This window comes from Antechinus flavipes, chromosome 1 (genome assembly GCF_016432865.1).
Source record: "Antechinus flavipes isolate AdamAnt ecotype Samford, QLD, Australia chromosome 1, AdamAnt_v2, whole genome shotgun sequence".
Taxonomy (NCBI): Eukaryota; Metazoa; Chordata; class Mammalia; order Dasyuromorphia; family Dasyuridae; genus Antechinus; species Antechinus flavipes.
In genome coordinates this window covers 54,304,522-54,319,087 of record NC_067398.1, presented here as the reverse complement: position 1 = coordinate 54,319,087, position 14,566 = coordinate 54,304,522, and the positions used below count along the sequence as shown (strand labels likewise).

Here is a 14,566-nt window from a genome sequence, read left to right as displayed (position 1 = left end):
CCCACTGTTGACCCTCTAAGTTTGCAATCCCTTTAGCCCCCTAGATTGTAGTCTGACAAATCAATATTGATGAGACTAAAACTTGCCCATGTGATAATTGAGAAGTTTATTTCTTGAGCCCAAGTGGAACACTTTATATTTGTTAGTATTAAATCTCCTTTGATCTGGCTCAAAGCCCTAATCTGTGAAGATATTTTTGGATTTTGTCATCCATTTCATTATATATCCTTTCTAACTTTGTGTTATCTGAAAGTGAGATGATAATATCATAAATGTTATTTCTCTAGAGGTACTATTCAATGTTCTAATTTTTTCTTCATTTTTCTTCAAAATTTATATTCCCAGTAGATTTCTGAATTCACTCTCAAGAAGAAAAGATAGAATAAATTAATTCAAAATACAATACAAATGAGTAATAGCCAGCTAAATGTGCTATTTCTTCCCAGAGTTATCAGCATTTTAAAAGAAGAGCTTGCTAACTTAAGGGATCTTTAATGATAGAGTTTTAAATTGAAGGACACACATGCTAAGAAGAGATACTGGAATAAAGGGCATCTTCTGGGTGGCCTTAAATCATATCTGATATAGGCAAAGGCCTTTCTCCTTGTTAGTTAGCTTAGGTGAGATATACATAACAACCTGTTTGGGCATTTGTTCAGTGATGTTGGGGATGGCAATTTAGCTTTCCTTATTGGTAAAATGAGGATCATAGCAACGTAATAATGGCTAACATTTATCTAGTACTTGCTATGTGACAGGCACCTTGTTAAGTGCTTCTCAATTATCTCAACTAACTTATTGTTGGCTATTCTGAGGTAAGGGCTTTAGAAACCTCCAAATGCCATGGATGTGCAAGCCAAGATGTATTCTTGGGAAATCAAAGGTCATTATTGATTGAAAAATGAGTTTTTATGTATCCCAGGTACTGGTTAAGAGAAAAAAAGCAGAATATTCCCATTTGGGGACACCCTTGAACTTTGCAGAAGATTGCCTCGGGGAGAGAGTCTTACAGAATCCTTCTATAACCTCAGTGTGGGCCTGTCTGGATGTCTACTCACTTGCTAGCCTTCATAACCCTTTATAAACTGCAAATGTCAGGCCCTCCTCCATATAAGTTGATCTTTTCTTGATCAAGAGACCTCAGCATATTCGAACCAACTTCCAGAATTCCTGTGACCTGTTGATGGGGATCACCCTCTTTTTATGTTCTCTCTACAGGTGCATTTCTTGTACCTTACTTCATTTTCTTGTTTGGAGGTGGCTTGCCTGTATTTTTCCTGGAGGTTGTTATAGGCCAGTATACCTCTGAAGGTGGAATTACTTGCTGGGAGAAGATCTGCCCTCTTTTTAGTGGTGAGTATTCTGGTTTTAGCAGGGTCTGAAGAACACCACTGTGTTCCTTAGGAAAGTCATTCTTCCCTGAGAACATTGAGAGGAAAATAGACTAAGGATGGGTAGGAATTTTAGGGACCATTTCATTCAACTCATTCATTTTATAAATATGTGGAAACAAAGACCCCCAAAGAGAAAGAGATCTGCTTAATTATTCTGCCAGAAATTAGAACCTAGGCTTCCCAACTCCTAGTTCTGTTCTCTTTCACAGAGCCATGTCTTGCTGGATCTGTGACTTAGAATACTGCTTATATACTTTCCTTTATGGGCTAGTGATTTGGGATTGGAGTCTGGGCCCTGTGATAGTTGAACACTTAAACCTCTCTAAGATTTGGATCATGGAATCATTATTTTAAGAGTTAGAAAGAACTTTAGAGGTTATTTAGAGGGCAGGAAGAGGAAAATAATAGATTGATCTGGAATCAGAAAATTACTGAGTTTGAATCCTACCTCAGACATTTACTCTTTTGGACTTCAGTTTCCTCATCTGTAAATTGAGGGACATCTAAGGGTCTTCTAGTTCTAAATCTGTAATCCTCTCTATCCAGTCCTTTTATTTTAAGAAGAAAGCAAATGAGACCTACGGAGGTTAAATAATGTCCATGCCCAAGGTCAAAATAGCTAGTAAGTGAGAGAGAAAAATTTGAACCCAGGTACCTACCTCTAAAATCTAGCACCATTTTCATAGCACAGTGCTCCCTTTAATTTATTTATTTAATGAAATCTTAGCCCCTAATTACATGTAAAAGCAATTTTTAACATTCATTTTAAAAAATTTTTGTTTTCCAAATTTTCTCCTTCCCATCTTCCCTTTTGGGGATGGTAAGCAATTTGATACAGGTTTTACATATGTGGTCATGTGAAACATTTCCATATTGGTCATGTTGTGAAAGAAAACACACACACAGATTAAAAAAAAGAAAGAAAACACAGATTAAAAAAAAACTTATAAAGTAAAAAATAATATGCTTCTACTACATTCATACTCCATCACTTTTTTCTCTGGAGGTGGATAACATTTTTTATCATTTTTATCTGGAATTGTCTTGGATTATTGTAGTGCTAAGAATAGCCAAATCATTCACAGATGATTAGTATACACTTAGGGGTCCTCAAACTACAGCCCCTGAGCCAGAGCAGCAGCCCTCGCCCAGGGCTATGAAGTTTCTTTATTTAAAGGCCCACAAAACAAAGTTTTTGTTTTTACTATAGTCCGGCCCTCCAACAGTCTGAGGGACAGTGAACTGGCCCCCTATTTAAAAAGTTTGAGGACCCCTGGTACTATTATTATGTACATTGTTCTCTTGGTTCTGCTCACTTCACTTTACATGAATTCATGTCTTTAATTTTTTCTGAAAGCATTTTGCTTATCATTTCTTATAGCATGATAGTATTCCATTACAATCACATCACAACTTGTTCGGCTATTCCCCAATTAATGGGCATCCCTTCAATTTCTTTGCCATCACAAAAAGCACAGCTCTAAATATTTTTGTACAGTTATGTCCTTTCCCCTATTTTTAAAAATCTCTTTGGGATACAGACCTACTAGTGGTTTGCTGGATCAAAGAATATGTGCAGTTTTACAGCCCTTTGGGCATAGTTTCAAATTATTCTCCAGAATAATTGGATCGGTTCACAACTCCACCAACAGTTATGTTCTCTTTCATAACAATTCCCACGCTGGCTCCTCACAGTGGGGGAAGCGTGGGATAGGATACATTTCTGAGAATGAGACATGAAACTAGAGGAGAGAGCCCTTTGAAATGGATAAAGGGCTATATGAATACATGGATCACTGAGATCTGGACTGACTCAGAGTTAGTAATTTATAGTAGCTCCTTTGATATGGACAAGAAAGCATGAGCCTGCAGTAGAAAGGAGGCCAAGTGAGCTGCAAAACTCTTGAGAAAGCACTTAGTCCATGTCAAGAAGCTCAGGTTGAGTAGAATTCTCAGGTGTTACACTGACCACATTCCCAGAGCTGGAAGTCCCATTAATAACTGAGAATCAAGAGAAAATCAGGATCTGTGGTAGATAGAATGGATCTGGGTCCAGACAGGCCCAGTTTCAAATCCTGCTTTTGGAACTTGCCAGCAGTGTTACTACAGACAAGTCATCTCTTCTCAGAATCTCAGTTTTTCTCACTTTTAAAATGGGAATGATAAAATCTATAGCATTTAACTCCAAGGTGATTGTCAAGGTCCAAAGGTGATATTGCTGACTTTAAAGTGTCAGCTACTGTTGACCAATTTGAGAATAAGTGCTCTAGAACAATGGGGTTTTTAATCTGAGATCTATGAATTTTAAAAATTTTATATGCACATATGTGTATATACACACAGGCACATGTATACCATTTTTTTCCATTGCAAAAACAAATATTTTATGTTGTGCATTTTAAAACGTCTTTACAAGAGGAGTGTATCAGCTTAATCAGACTACAAAGGGCTTCATGAATGTCCTCTCTTGAATGTCCAGTTAAATGAGGAAAATCTATTAGTGATGATATTGTGTAGGTAGGAAAGTGATTTTCAGGCTTAGAGAGAAGCTTTTATTGTAGTTTTGTGACCTGATCCCCACTCACCCACCCTTCTTTTTCCGTGCCCCCGACTCAAAAAAGTGATTCCATATTTTTGGCCTTTACCTACTCCCCCTAAGTGAGATCAGTTGTCTGGACAGTTCAATTGTTACAGAAATCTATTGGGGAAAAAGCTATAAAAACAGACCATGAGAAAAGCACTATCTGTCTCTAGTAACCCACTGATACATGGACACAGTTGAAAGAGAACTGATTTGAAACCAGAGGATGATTTAATCCTCAATATCAGCTGGTGTGATCCTAGCTGGACAAATCAAGTCACCTCTCTGGGCCTGTTTTTCCATCTGTAAAATGGGATTTGAAACTCTTAAGGTCCCTTCCAGTTCTAACCCCATGATCCCACAATCTCTGAAAGTTTCTTTCCCATTCCAAATATGTGATTCTACATTCCATTTTGAAAATGTTTGATTTAATTACCTCGTAGAGGTGCCTGAGCAAACCACCCACGTGGAAGATGAGGCCGGCTTTATGGCTGCATAAATGGCTGATGCTGCTATAAACTCTCTCTCTGAAGACGATATTCTACAGTTAATAAAACCACTGTAAACAATGAAGTCATTTGAGAGATAAATTGCAGCTTGTTCAGTGACAGGGAGCTGGTGGAGGGGAAGGGGGTGAAAGACTTGGCACTAGTGCACCCCATACCAGGAAGCAGGAGTCAGGAAGGACAGCAGGAACAGTGACCTCTCTCCCCTAACTCACGGCCTCCTCTTGGGTGGTGGGGCTCAACTGTCTCATCCCATTAAGAAGCTGAAGTCTCCCCATAAAGCACATTCCACAGAGGAGACGGCAGTCTTGGTTCTGCCTTCTGGTATGACTAAAATCCCTAAGGACTCTCAAGAAGTGACCTCGGTTGGTTGGTTGCTGGTATTGTCAGTCTGCTGATTGGATAAATGTGTCTGTCATGAAAAGACTAATAGAAATCCAGTCCTTATCCCTGAGGATTGGGACACATACATGGGTCATGTGGACCCCTCATCTCCCATACCCGCAAAGTTATATGACCTATCTGATTTTCTGTGTCCTTATCCATGAAAAAAAAAAAAAAAAGGTAAGCAGTAGGGATTAAGATACATTTTCTCAGAGAAAATTTTCTCTGAGAGTCCCTTCCATATCAAAATCCTAAATCAAAATCCTAAAACCTTCCCTATCTATATACAAGTGATGAATTTACAATTTACTGTGACACTAGGTAAGAGGTAAAAAATAGTAAGCAAAATTGTGTAGATATAAAGTGTCAGGAGAGAGGTGCAAGCAGAATGAAAGTAATTCAGGAAGGCTTCTTGGAAGAGATGGAGGCTTGAGCTGAACCTTAAAGAATTGGTGGGATTTCAACAGGTAGAGAGGCAGAAGTATGAGCAAAGGTAAGAGATGATAAGTGGAAGCTGCATTAAGCTTAGCAAGTTAAGAGTCTAGGTTTAGGGTGCTGGTTGTGTTTCTGTTGATTATGGGGAAATGAGATTGGAAAGTTAGCTATTGATTGAGTAAATAGAAAGTCATTTTGGTTTGAAGATCCCACTTTTCACTTTTTAAAGGACTTTGTGGTCAGCTTTTAATTCCTTTACCTACTGGTCTTGGAAGATAACTGTATGTCTACAGTTCATAAGAGGTGGAGTGAGCTAAAATGTGGATAGATGTCCCTTGGACACCACACTGCCTTTCTGGACTAAAGTCCATCAAAAAAAAATCAACAGATTCATGGATTACATTTTTATTGACATCCCATTCCTAAACCATTTCCCCCCCAAAGGCAATGACAGCTGTTGGCCTTTCCATAGCCTTTTAACACAGCAAATGGATGTTTAATTTTTTTTATAGTTAGCTTTAAGAATAAACCACACTGAGGAAATACAATTTAAATGCAAGCATTTTTGTAGTGACCTATTATATGTGTGTGTCTGTGTGTATTTATGTTAATAAATCATTATATGAATTTCAAAGTTTCAGTATAAAGTGAATTCATAATAGAAAGCAACGTTAGCATAATTTTATCCTGCCTATCAATCCCAGCTTTATTGCTGATTGCCTGTATGATCTTAATTAAGTCACTTTCCTCTATGAAGCTCATTTTCTTCTTCTATAAAAAGAAGAATCTGAACTAGTCAATTTCTTACAAGTCTCCTTTAGTTCTGATTTCTGGGATCTTAAATTAGAAAGTAATTTAAGAGGTCATTTAGATCAAGTCTCTTATTTCACATATAGGGAGATTAAAGGAATTCACCCAGGGCTACTTATTGGATGGTCACTTCAAGATTGGGAAGAGAAATGTAGAACATGGGGAAAATTCAGGGTGGTTATCACCTGATTCTCACCATAACTTAGTTATTTCTGTAGCTGATAACAGTAATCTCACAATAGTAAGGAATTTAATCAAATAGGACTTTTCATCTACCATCTAAGCCAATGGTTTCTGTCTTAGACAATAACAATTGATGTACAAAATTTGGAAAATCTATATATCCACATTATTTCATTTGTTCCTCACAACCCAGCTAAGGGCTAAAAATGAGGAAATTGAGATTTAGGAAAGTTGAGGCTTGCCCAGACTCTCACAACTCTACTAACAGCCAGAGAGGAAAATTGGGGAGAGTTCTTCCAGTCCCTCCACACTTAGCATACCATCCCTAATAGTACGCTCTCTCAGTTCATTCCAGGTGGCAATTGTATATTTGTGTGTACATATTTGCAGACACACAGTTATCAATTTTGGAAGCAGCCCTCCCATAATCTTATGGAGCTCCAAAATATTTAACCTTGCAAATGGGCATTTTGCTGACCTTTGTCAGTTGGAATAGTTTAGAGAAGCAATGAAAATGAAAAGTCACCATTTACTTGTATGCCATGTAAGGATGGTTATTAACTCTTGGACTTGAGAGCTGAGAGGAACTAGGGAGATCAGCTAGTCCATTTTGTGGAGCAGGAAACTGAGTCGCATAGGGGAATTTGACTTGCCTGTGTAGTCCATAAACTGATATAAGCTTGTTTAGAGAACCTTGGGTTTTTTGATTGTCAGTCCTAAACTCTTCCCACCATTCCATGGCTCCTGATTTATCTCCCTTTTCTACTGATCCAGCAGCACTTGGTAAAGCAGAAATAACCCTCTTCCCTTCCAACTTGAGAGATGATGGCTCCTGCCATCAATTTCTTTTTATTCCAAATGAAATAAATAACATTGAAAGGCTGAAATTCAGGGTCTATGTCACCCGTAAGGTGTTTAAGCAGTAGTGGCTAAATCCCTAAACCTCAGATTAAGAACAATATTTGATAATGTGTTCCAGGAGAACACATTCCAGGAGAAAAGAATAATCCTATTAATAATTGCTCACATTTCTGGATAGCTTTAAGATATGTGTGGTACAGTGGATAGAGCACTGGGCATGAAGTCAGGAAGAACTTAATTCATCTGAATGCCTCAGTTTCTTCATCTGTAAAATGAGCTGGAAAAGGAAATGGCAAACCACTCCAGTACTTTTGCCAAGAAAATCCCAAAAGGGGTCATGATTGAATAATACCAAAGAGAAATTTTTCATTTATTATTTCACGTTTGATCCTCATATAATACGGTGAAGTAGGTGCTATTTCAATGTATTATTTCAATTTATAGATGATGAAGCTCTCAGCTTAAAGGGGATAAAAACATTATGTGCCCAACAAGTAATTAGCTGAAGTATAGGATTTCAACGCAGCTCTTCTTGACTCAAGATAGCACTCTTTCTACCAAACTCCAAGGCTAATCAATCTATCAGCAAGCATTTATTTATTTTTATTTTTTTTGCTGAGGCAATTGGGGTTAAATGACTTGCCCAGGGTCACAAACCTAGGAAGTATTAATTGTCTGAGTCCATGTTTGAACTCAGGTCCTCCTGACTTCAGGGCTGGTGCTCTATCCACTGCTCCAGCTAGTTGCCCTTCAGCAAGCATTTATTAAATGCTTATCATGGTCCAGGCTTTAGGAGTACAAGGAATAAAATAAAACTATCTCTTCCTTAAGAAGCTTATGTTCTATTTCAGAGAGTCTGCTATTAGGTAGAGAGTTATGGGTGTGGGGAGCATGTGTTAATAGGATCAGGGTCCCTAAGTGTTGTTTTGTCAGCGCCATCCTGCTTTCTTCATTACAACAACAACACCTGGCCCAGGAGTCAGGTTAAGGAGGAAGTATCACATTCCCATGATATCTAAAAATTGTAAGAGTTAAGCATTTAAGCTCATAGATTTAAAGCTAGAATATACCTTAAAGGCATCAAATCCAAGCCCTTTATTTACCAGATGAGAAAACTGAGGTCCAACAAGCTTAAGGTCATGGCAAATGACTAGATTTGAATCCAGCTCCTTATATCATATCACATGCTTTTTCCATGAATGGGGTCTTGAAAAATGTATTAGCCCTAGATATGAGGTCAGAAGAGGCTACTGTAGGTAGAAAGACCCTATGTCACATGTAGAGAAGGGAGGTAACTTTTCATTTATGTCATGATCCTACTTTGAATTCTTTTTCACTGAAAATTCCAATAGATCTGGTTGACTGCTCCATCTCATGGAGGATCTTTTTCTTGATGGAAAGTTGTCTTAAGTGCCCTCTTAAGCTTTCTCCCAATTTTTAAGGCTCAACCATCCTGAAATTCTCACAATCCGATTCTGTGATCCCCTTAGTTTTTGAAATAGGTTCGCTGACAACTAAGTTCTGTGATTCTTGGATTTTGTTCATAGTATTCTATCATGGAACCATTGTATTTTGGACCTCTGGTAATTGAGCCAAACCCTGCACACCATGTGTCCTTAAGTGAATGCCTGCCCTAATTTAGCCATAAACTGAAGAGGTAACAGGCATCTGAAATCCTCTCCTGACGCAGATCGCAGAATTAGAGATTGGGAACCTCCATTTCTGTGTTTGCTCCAGAATACTTTTGTACTGGATAGAGCTGTCAAGAGCTACATTCTACCCCCTGCCTTTTTGCCAGACAGAACTTTATCACCCTGGACTTCAGAGGAAAAGATGGGACATTTTTGGTCAAGTTAAATAACTCTTGTTAAATAGAAGTGTTGATTAGGAATACTGACCATGTAAGTGCATTATAGACCCACTTTTTCTGAGATCCCTTTAAAAAAATTTACTTGTTTTCAAATGGACCTCTTAAAACCAAAGGTTAAGTTCCATGCTCCACTTGAGAAGCAATTTGGCATGGTAGGAAAGGCACTTGATATGAGAATGAGACCTGCTTTGATACTAGAGCCACGTGACCTTAGGCACATCATAATATAATAAAGGGTACTTGATGTGGGGGGCATGTGACTTGGATTCAAATCCAGGCTCAGTTTGATTTTGGGACTTTTTAGTCACATGCTGTGCGTCAAGTTTACCTACTTGTGAAATCTAAATGTATGGATCTGCTTCCCCTCTCTAAGTGTTGGTATTTATATCTGTAAAACGCATATAATAGTACTACATTGAGTTATCCCATAGAATTGTCTTTTTTAAAAAAAGTTCCATGTGAAGGTAAATTAATTATTATTTCCATCCTGCTTCCTTCACTCTCTCTTCCCCTGTCAAAGGCTCTTCCTCAAGGCAAACTGGTCATGAATTCCCATTCCCCAGAAGACGCTGAGTGAGATTTTTCTTTTTTTTTTTTAAAAGATACATTGATAAGTTGGTGAAGGAGACATTTTGAGATAGAGAGGGCTTTTAAATCATATTAAAGATGTAACTCCAGGATCAATTCTACCTTCTCAGTGAAAAGCACACATATCAGGGTCAGAACCAAGAAAATTCTCAGGGTTTGGAGAGATTTCATTGCCATTTAGTACAACCCACTTCTGTGACAAATGAGGAAAATGAGGAACAGCAAAGACAAGAAACTTACCTATAGTTGTAGGAGATGGGACTTGAACCCCTTTTTAACTGGCAAGCTAGTAGTATTCTTTCCATTGTATCAAGTAAAGATTGTTAGAACTCTAGTTTCCTTTGGAAAGGCTAATCCTGCCGTTGGTAGTGGGATTCTAGAATTTTGAACTGGTAACGATCTAAGATACTGACCAACTAGTCCATCTTCTTTGCTTATACTGACTGGCGGGAGCAAGGTAGACTGGACAGGGCCAGGAGAAGACCTGGGAAGGTAGGAAAGTGTTAGGTAATAAAAGGCTTTAAAAGCCAAATGGGAGAGTCCTTGATTGGTCCTGGAGGTAATAGGGAGTCACAACAATTGATTGTCTCCCCTTTTTCTTTCTTTTCTTTCCTTTCCTTCTCTTCTTTTTCTTCCTTCTTTCCTTCCTTCCTTTCTTTTCTTTTCTTTTCTTCTATCCTTTCTTTTTCTTTCTTTTCTTCTTCTTCCTTCCTTCCTTCCTTCCTTCCTTCCTTCCTTCCTTCCTTCCTTCCTTCTTCTTCTTTCTTTCTTTCTTTTCTTCTTTCTTTCTTTCTTTCTTTTCTTCTTTCTTTTCTTTTTCTTTCTTTCTTTCTCCCTTCCTTCCTGTCTTTCTCTCATTCTTCTCTCCCTCTCTTTTTCTTTCTCTCTTTCTCTCTTTTTTTCTCTCTCTCTCCTTCTCCTTTTCCCTCCCCACCCCCTCTCTTTCTCTCTCACCTAGGAATCGGTTATGCTTCCATTGTGATTGTGTCCCTCCTGAACGTGTATTACATCGTCATCCTGGCATGGGCGATCTACTACTTGTTTCAGTCATTTCAAAAAGAGCTCCCCTGGTCCCTCTGCCATCAGAGCTGGAACACCCCGAATTGCTTGGAAGACATCCTGAGAAAGAACAAGACACTTTTGGGCGAGAATTATGCAAACTACACATCACCTGTCACCGAGTTTTGGGAGTAAGAATCATTTTGGTCTTAAGAACAAATAGACAAAACAAGACAGGTGGGACCAAAAAACAAAATAGGTCCCTGGTTTCTTTAGAGAGACTCTGTAGCTACCATTTCATGAGGGCCTGGAGAGGGAGAGCTTGAGGTAGACAGAGCTAGATGCCTTCCATTTGGGATCTAGCTCTAAGTCTTACTTGATAGTACTGTCAGCCTCAACAACTCATAATGTCTCTGAAACTCATTGACCTCATCTGTAAAATGGGGATGATAAAGGTTACAGTACCTATTTTACATGGTTGTTTTAAGGAAAGTTTTGTTGATGAACTGTCAAAGCCTCTCTATCCAGGTAGGTTTGTTCTTCCTGACTAGGATGTTCAGGGGCTGTTAAAATGTGTCCCTGTTTGTCCTTGGGTCCTGTTCAAGGGCAAAGCTGTTGCTAGGCCAGGCTTGCTTAGGAGACACTAAGTTCTCTTTATAGCTTGATGTTTTTTTGTTGTCTAGAGGCAGGGAATGAACTGGGTGCACATGGAGCTTGTTCCTAGAGACAGTACTGTCCAGCCAAGGAACAGTTTTCTTGGGTGCTTTTGGTCTTTTTTTTTTTTTTTTTGCAGGGTATTGGGGTGGGACACAGAGAAATATGGCCCAAGAAATATGGGGGATATGAGCACCTTTTTTTGGAGAGGCCCTACTTTGTTCATTAATTGAAGAGTCTCTCTTTATAGAACACCTTTGGTTGCTGGTTTTTGTTTTTTTCTTGTGTATATTAAAAATCAAAAAGAAAATAAACCTCAAAATTTAGATCAATTTAGTTCTTGCTCAGAAATCTGGTCCAAAAGCCTATCTGTGACACACTGTTTAATTTGTTTCTTCTTCTTCTTTTTTTTAATGAGGTGTGTGAAATTGGTGCCTTCCACCTGTTTCATAAAGACAAGGGCTTTCCAGAAGCACCCATGTCCATTCCCAGGAAGACCTAGCAGAAATGGGATGAAGTCCAATGGCGTCAACAGCACCTTTGACCCCCAACTCCCCACCCCTTTAACATGGGTCCACCCTGGCCTTAGGTCTGTCAAGGAATCAAATCTCCCCGAATGTCCGAGTTGTGGATTTTACTAGGAGAGTTTCAGCCCTCCCGTTGTCACCCACACTTGCCCCTCAGAGCTTCAGGAATAGGCATTTTCCTCTTTCCTCCCCTGTGCTGATGGGCACATGCCTTCCTTCCCTAGCAGTGAGGGTGAGTTGGTAGCTTTGAAGCCGACCCACTCGGGCCTGCACCAGGTGCCTGCCATAAGTCCACTACAAAGGATGCCGAAAAGCAGATGCAATTATCAGGCTTTTAGAGGGGAACTGTTCTCCGAGGCCCTTCCTTCCCAGGTGAGGAGTGCTGTCTTTTACTGAATAACTGTATTGATGTTCATGTGACGTCTGGAGCCAGGGAGAGCCCCAGAAGCCCTTCCCAGGCATCTTGTTTGGGATCGCTTTTCCCTCTCGTTTCTGGATGCCTTCCCTCAGTGGCCCTGACTCAGGAGCTCAGGAGCCTTTGGGGTCTAATGTGGGGGACCTTGTAGGTGGACTGGGTAGAAGGAATTACTTGGAATTTGTCCGCCATTTTGTTTGATAGATTTTGTGGTCAGTAATGTTCTTCTGGGGGTGGGTCGTGGGAAGTGGGGGAACATCAGGGAGAAAATTTCAGGAAACCCTCTGTAAAATGCAAGCATTTGCTTCCCAAGCCAAACTATCGCCTTTAATGGTGGTTGGTTTTTGTTTTTCCTTTGGAACTTTTAAGAGGGTATTTTGTATATATTTTGTATATAGTTTATATATATATATATATATATTACATATCTTTGGGCCAACATTTTTGTAAGTGCCTAGGGAATAGGGATTTGTCAAAGAAATGTTGACAACCAATTCTTCTCACTTGAATGGGGTTGGGTAGCCTCACCCCTTCCCTTTCTTATAAACACATCAGCTCAGGTCTGGCAAATGCCTCAATAACCTGAGTTGGGAACCACACCCGGGAAGCTGGTATGGATAGTGCCTGCCCCCACCATGGCGAGGGGCCAAGGCAGTTTTCTTTTACCTTTTGTTGAATTCTTGAAAGAATTGGCCCCACCCTCTCCACATACACCTCTTTACAATCTTACTGTTGGGGGGAAGGCTCAAATGTTTGAAGCAGCAGCCAATTCATCATTTCAACCTCAATTACCTGTTTAGTGGCTTAAATCAGCTTTTTGGCTTTTCTCATTATTGTTTGCCTTGGGAACATCCTAGTTATCAGCAGCATGATCCCTTTTCTTTCCCCTGGCCTCTCTCCTCCAAAGAGGAATAAAACCATTGACCCTGTTAAACTTTTTTTGGCCACTTGAATTCAGCTCTGATCTAGTTTGGTAAGAATGAGGCTGGAATAATTGGGCTGAGAATCGCTCTGGAAATCCTTTGTTCCTTATATTCACAGATAAACTCAACCTATTCACTTTCATGGGCCTTGCCTTCCTGAGTTCCCACTGAAGGACCTTTCTCTCTACTTTTGACAAAGAGATATCCGATTGTCTTGGGAAATACCCTCTAAAACCTCTTATAAGATCCAGATGGACATATTAGGTTCAGAAAGAACCTCCTTCCCCCTCCCCCTTACTTGCTGAGTTCATCTGGCCAATTAGTAAAAACCCCAGTTCTCAATTCTCACCCAGTTTGGGCCACTTAATCCCCACTTGAATTCCACGGCAACTACTTGAGACAGCTTGAGTGTCCCTCTGAATTGTATATATAAATATAAGCCAAGGGCTGGACAAAGAATGGTGTCCATGCAGGAGAAATCTTGCAAATGTTCCATTTGGAAAAATCTGACTTAATTCAGTACCCAAGCCAGTTCCAAGAAGAGTATGCCATAGAATGGGGCTGGTGGTTGACTTATGATGGCAATTCAAGTATTTGTTGAGCATTAACTCTGTGCTCAACCCTGTCTTAGCTATCGGTGGAGATGAGAGAGAAGGGACTTAGGGAATGATGCCTTAATGATCCTCCTCAATTCCATTCCCCATCCATGTTTTAATGGAGAAAACCGAAGGCTAGAAGGAATAAATGATTTGGCCGAAGTTTAATACATAATCAGAAAATTGTGTTCAAACCAGGTCTTTGACTCCAGTGTCACTTTCCCCCTCCCTTTTCTCTAAACCATACTGTCTCTCCTTGCTTTCAGGGAGTTTAAATTCTTTTTGGAGACATGAAACAGGTGACTATAACATAATACTAGATTACTTGTGAAAATCTGTGACATGGAATGAGAAAGGTTATGGTTTCCAAAAGGAGAGGTATAATGATGGCTAATTGTATAGAAAGGGGAGAGATCAGCATAGGATGGACGAGCCAGAAACGACTCCATGGGCGAGGAAGAAATTGAAGAATGAATAGATTCCATGAAATCATTCATTCTTTAATTTATATCTGGAAAAGACTGTTGAGTCCAAAGCCCTTCTGTTTAAGTTACTTAAGTTACTAAAACCAAGAAGGAATGAATGTCTTGTCAAAGGGAATGCAGGTAGGAAGAGGTAGGTTCATGATTTGGACCCATTTGCTCTCACTCCATATCTAACAGGTAGAGAGAGGAATAGCAAGGACATTTCAAGGAAGAGAAGAAAGTTGAGCCCAGTTGGATTTTAGGGTGTTAAAAGGACGGCATTCCACACTGGATTTTCCATGTGTCATTACAGAAGTCAAAAAGGCAAGTCACACATTCCTGCCTCCTATTGCTTTGTGAGGGATTTAGAAGATCT

General features: G+C 39.6%; 1 protein-coding gene across 1 annotated transcript in view; it reads left to right on the top strand.

The window, feature by feature from the left end:
* The window catches only part of SLC6A6 (solute carrier family 6 member 6), a 135,608-nt gene that overhangs the window by 64,127 nt on the left and 56,915 nt on the right, over positions 1-14,566 (top strand). The window contains exons 4-5 of the mRNA XM_051982932.1: positions 1,219-1,353; positions 10,571-10,802. Coding sequence (XP_051838892.1) covers positions 1,219-1,353; positions 10,571-10,802 — 367 coding nt within the window. The remainder of the gene's footprint in view (positions 1-1,218; positions 1,354-10,570; positions 10,803-14,566) is intronic.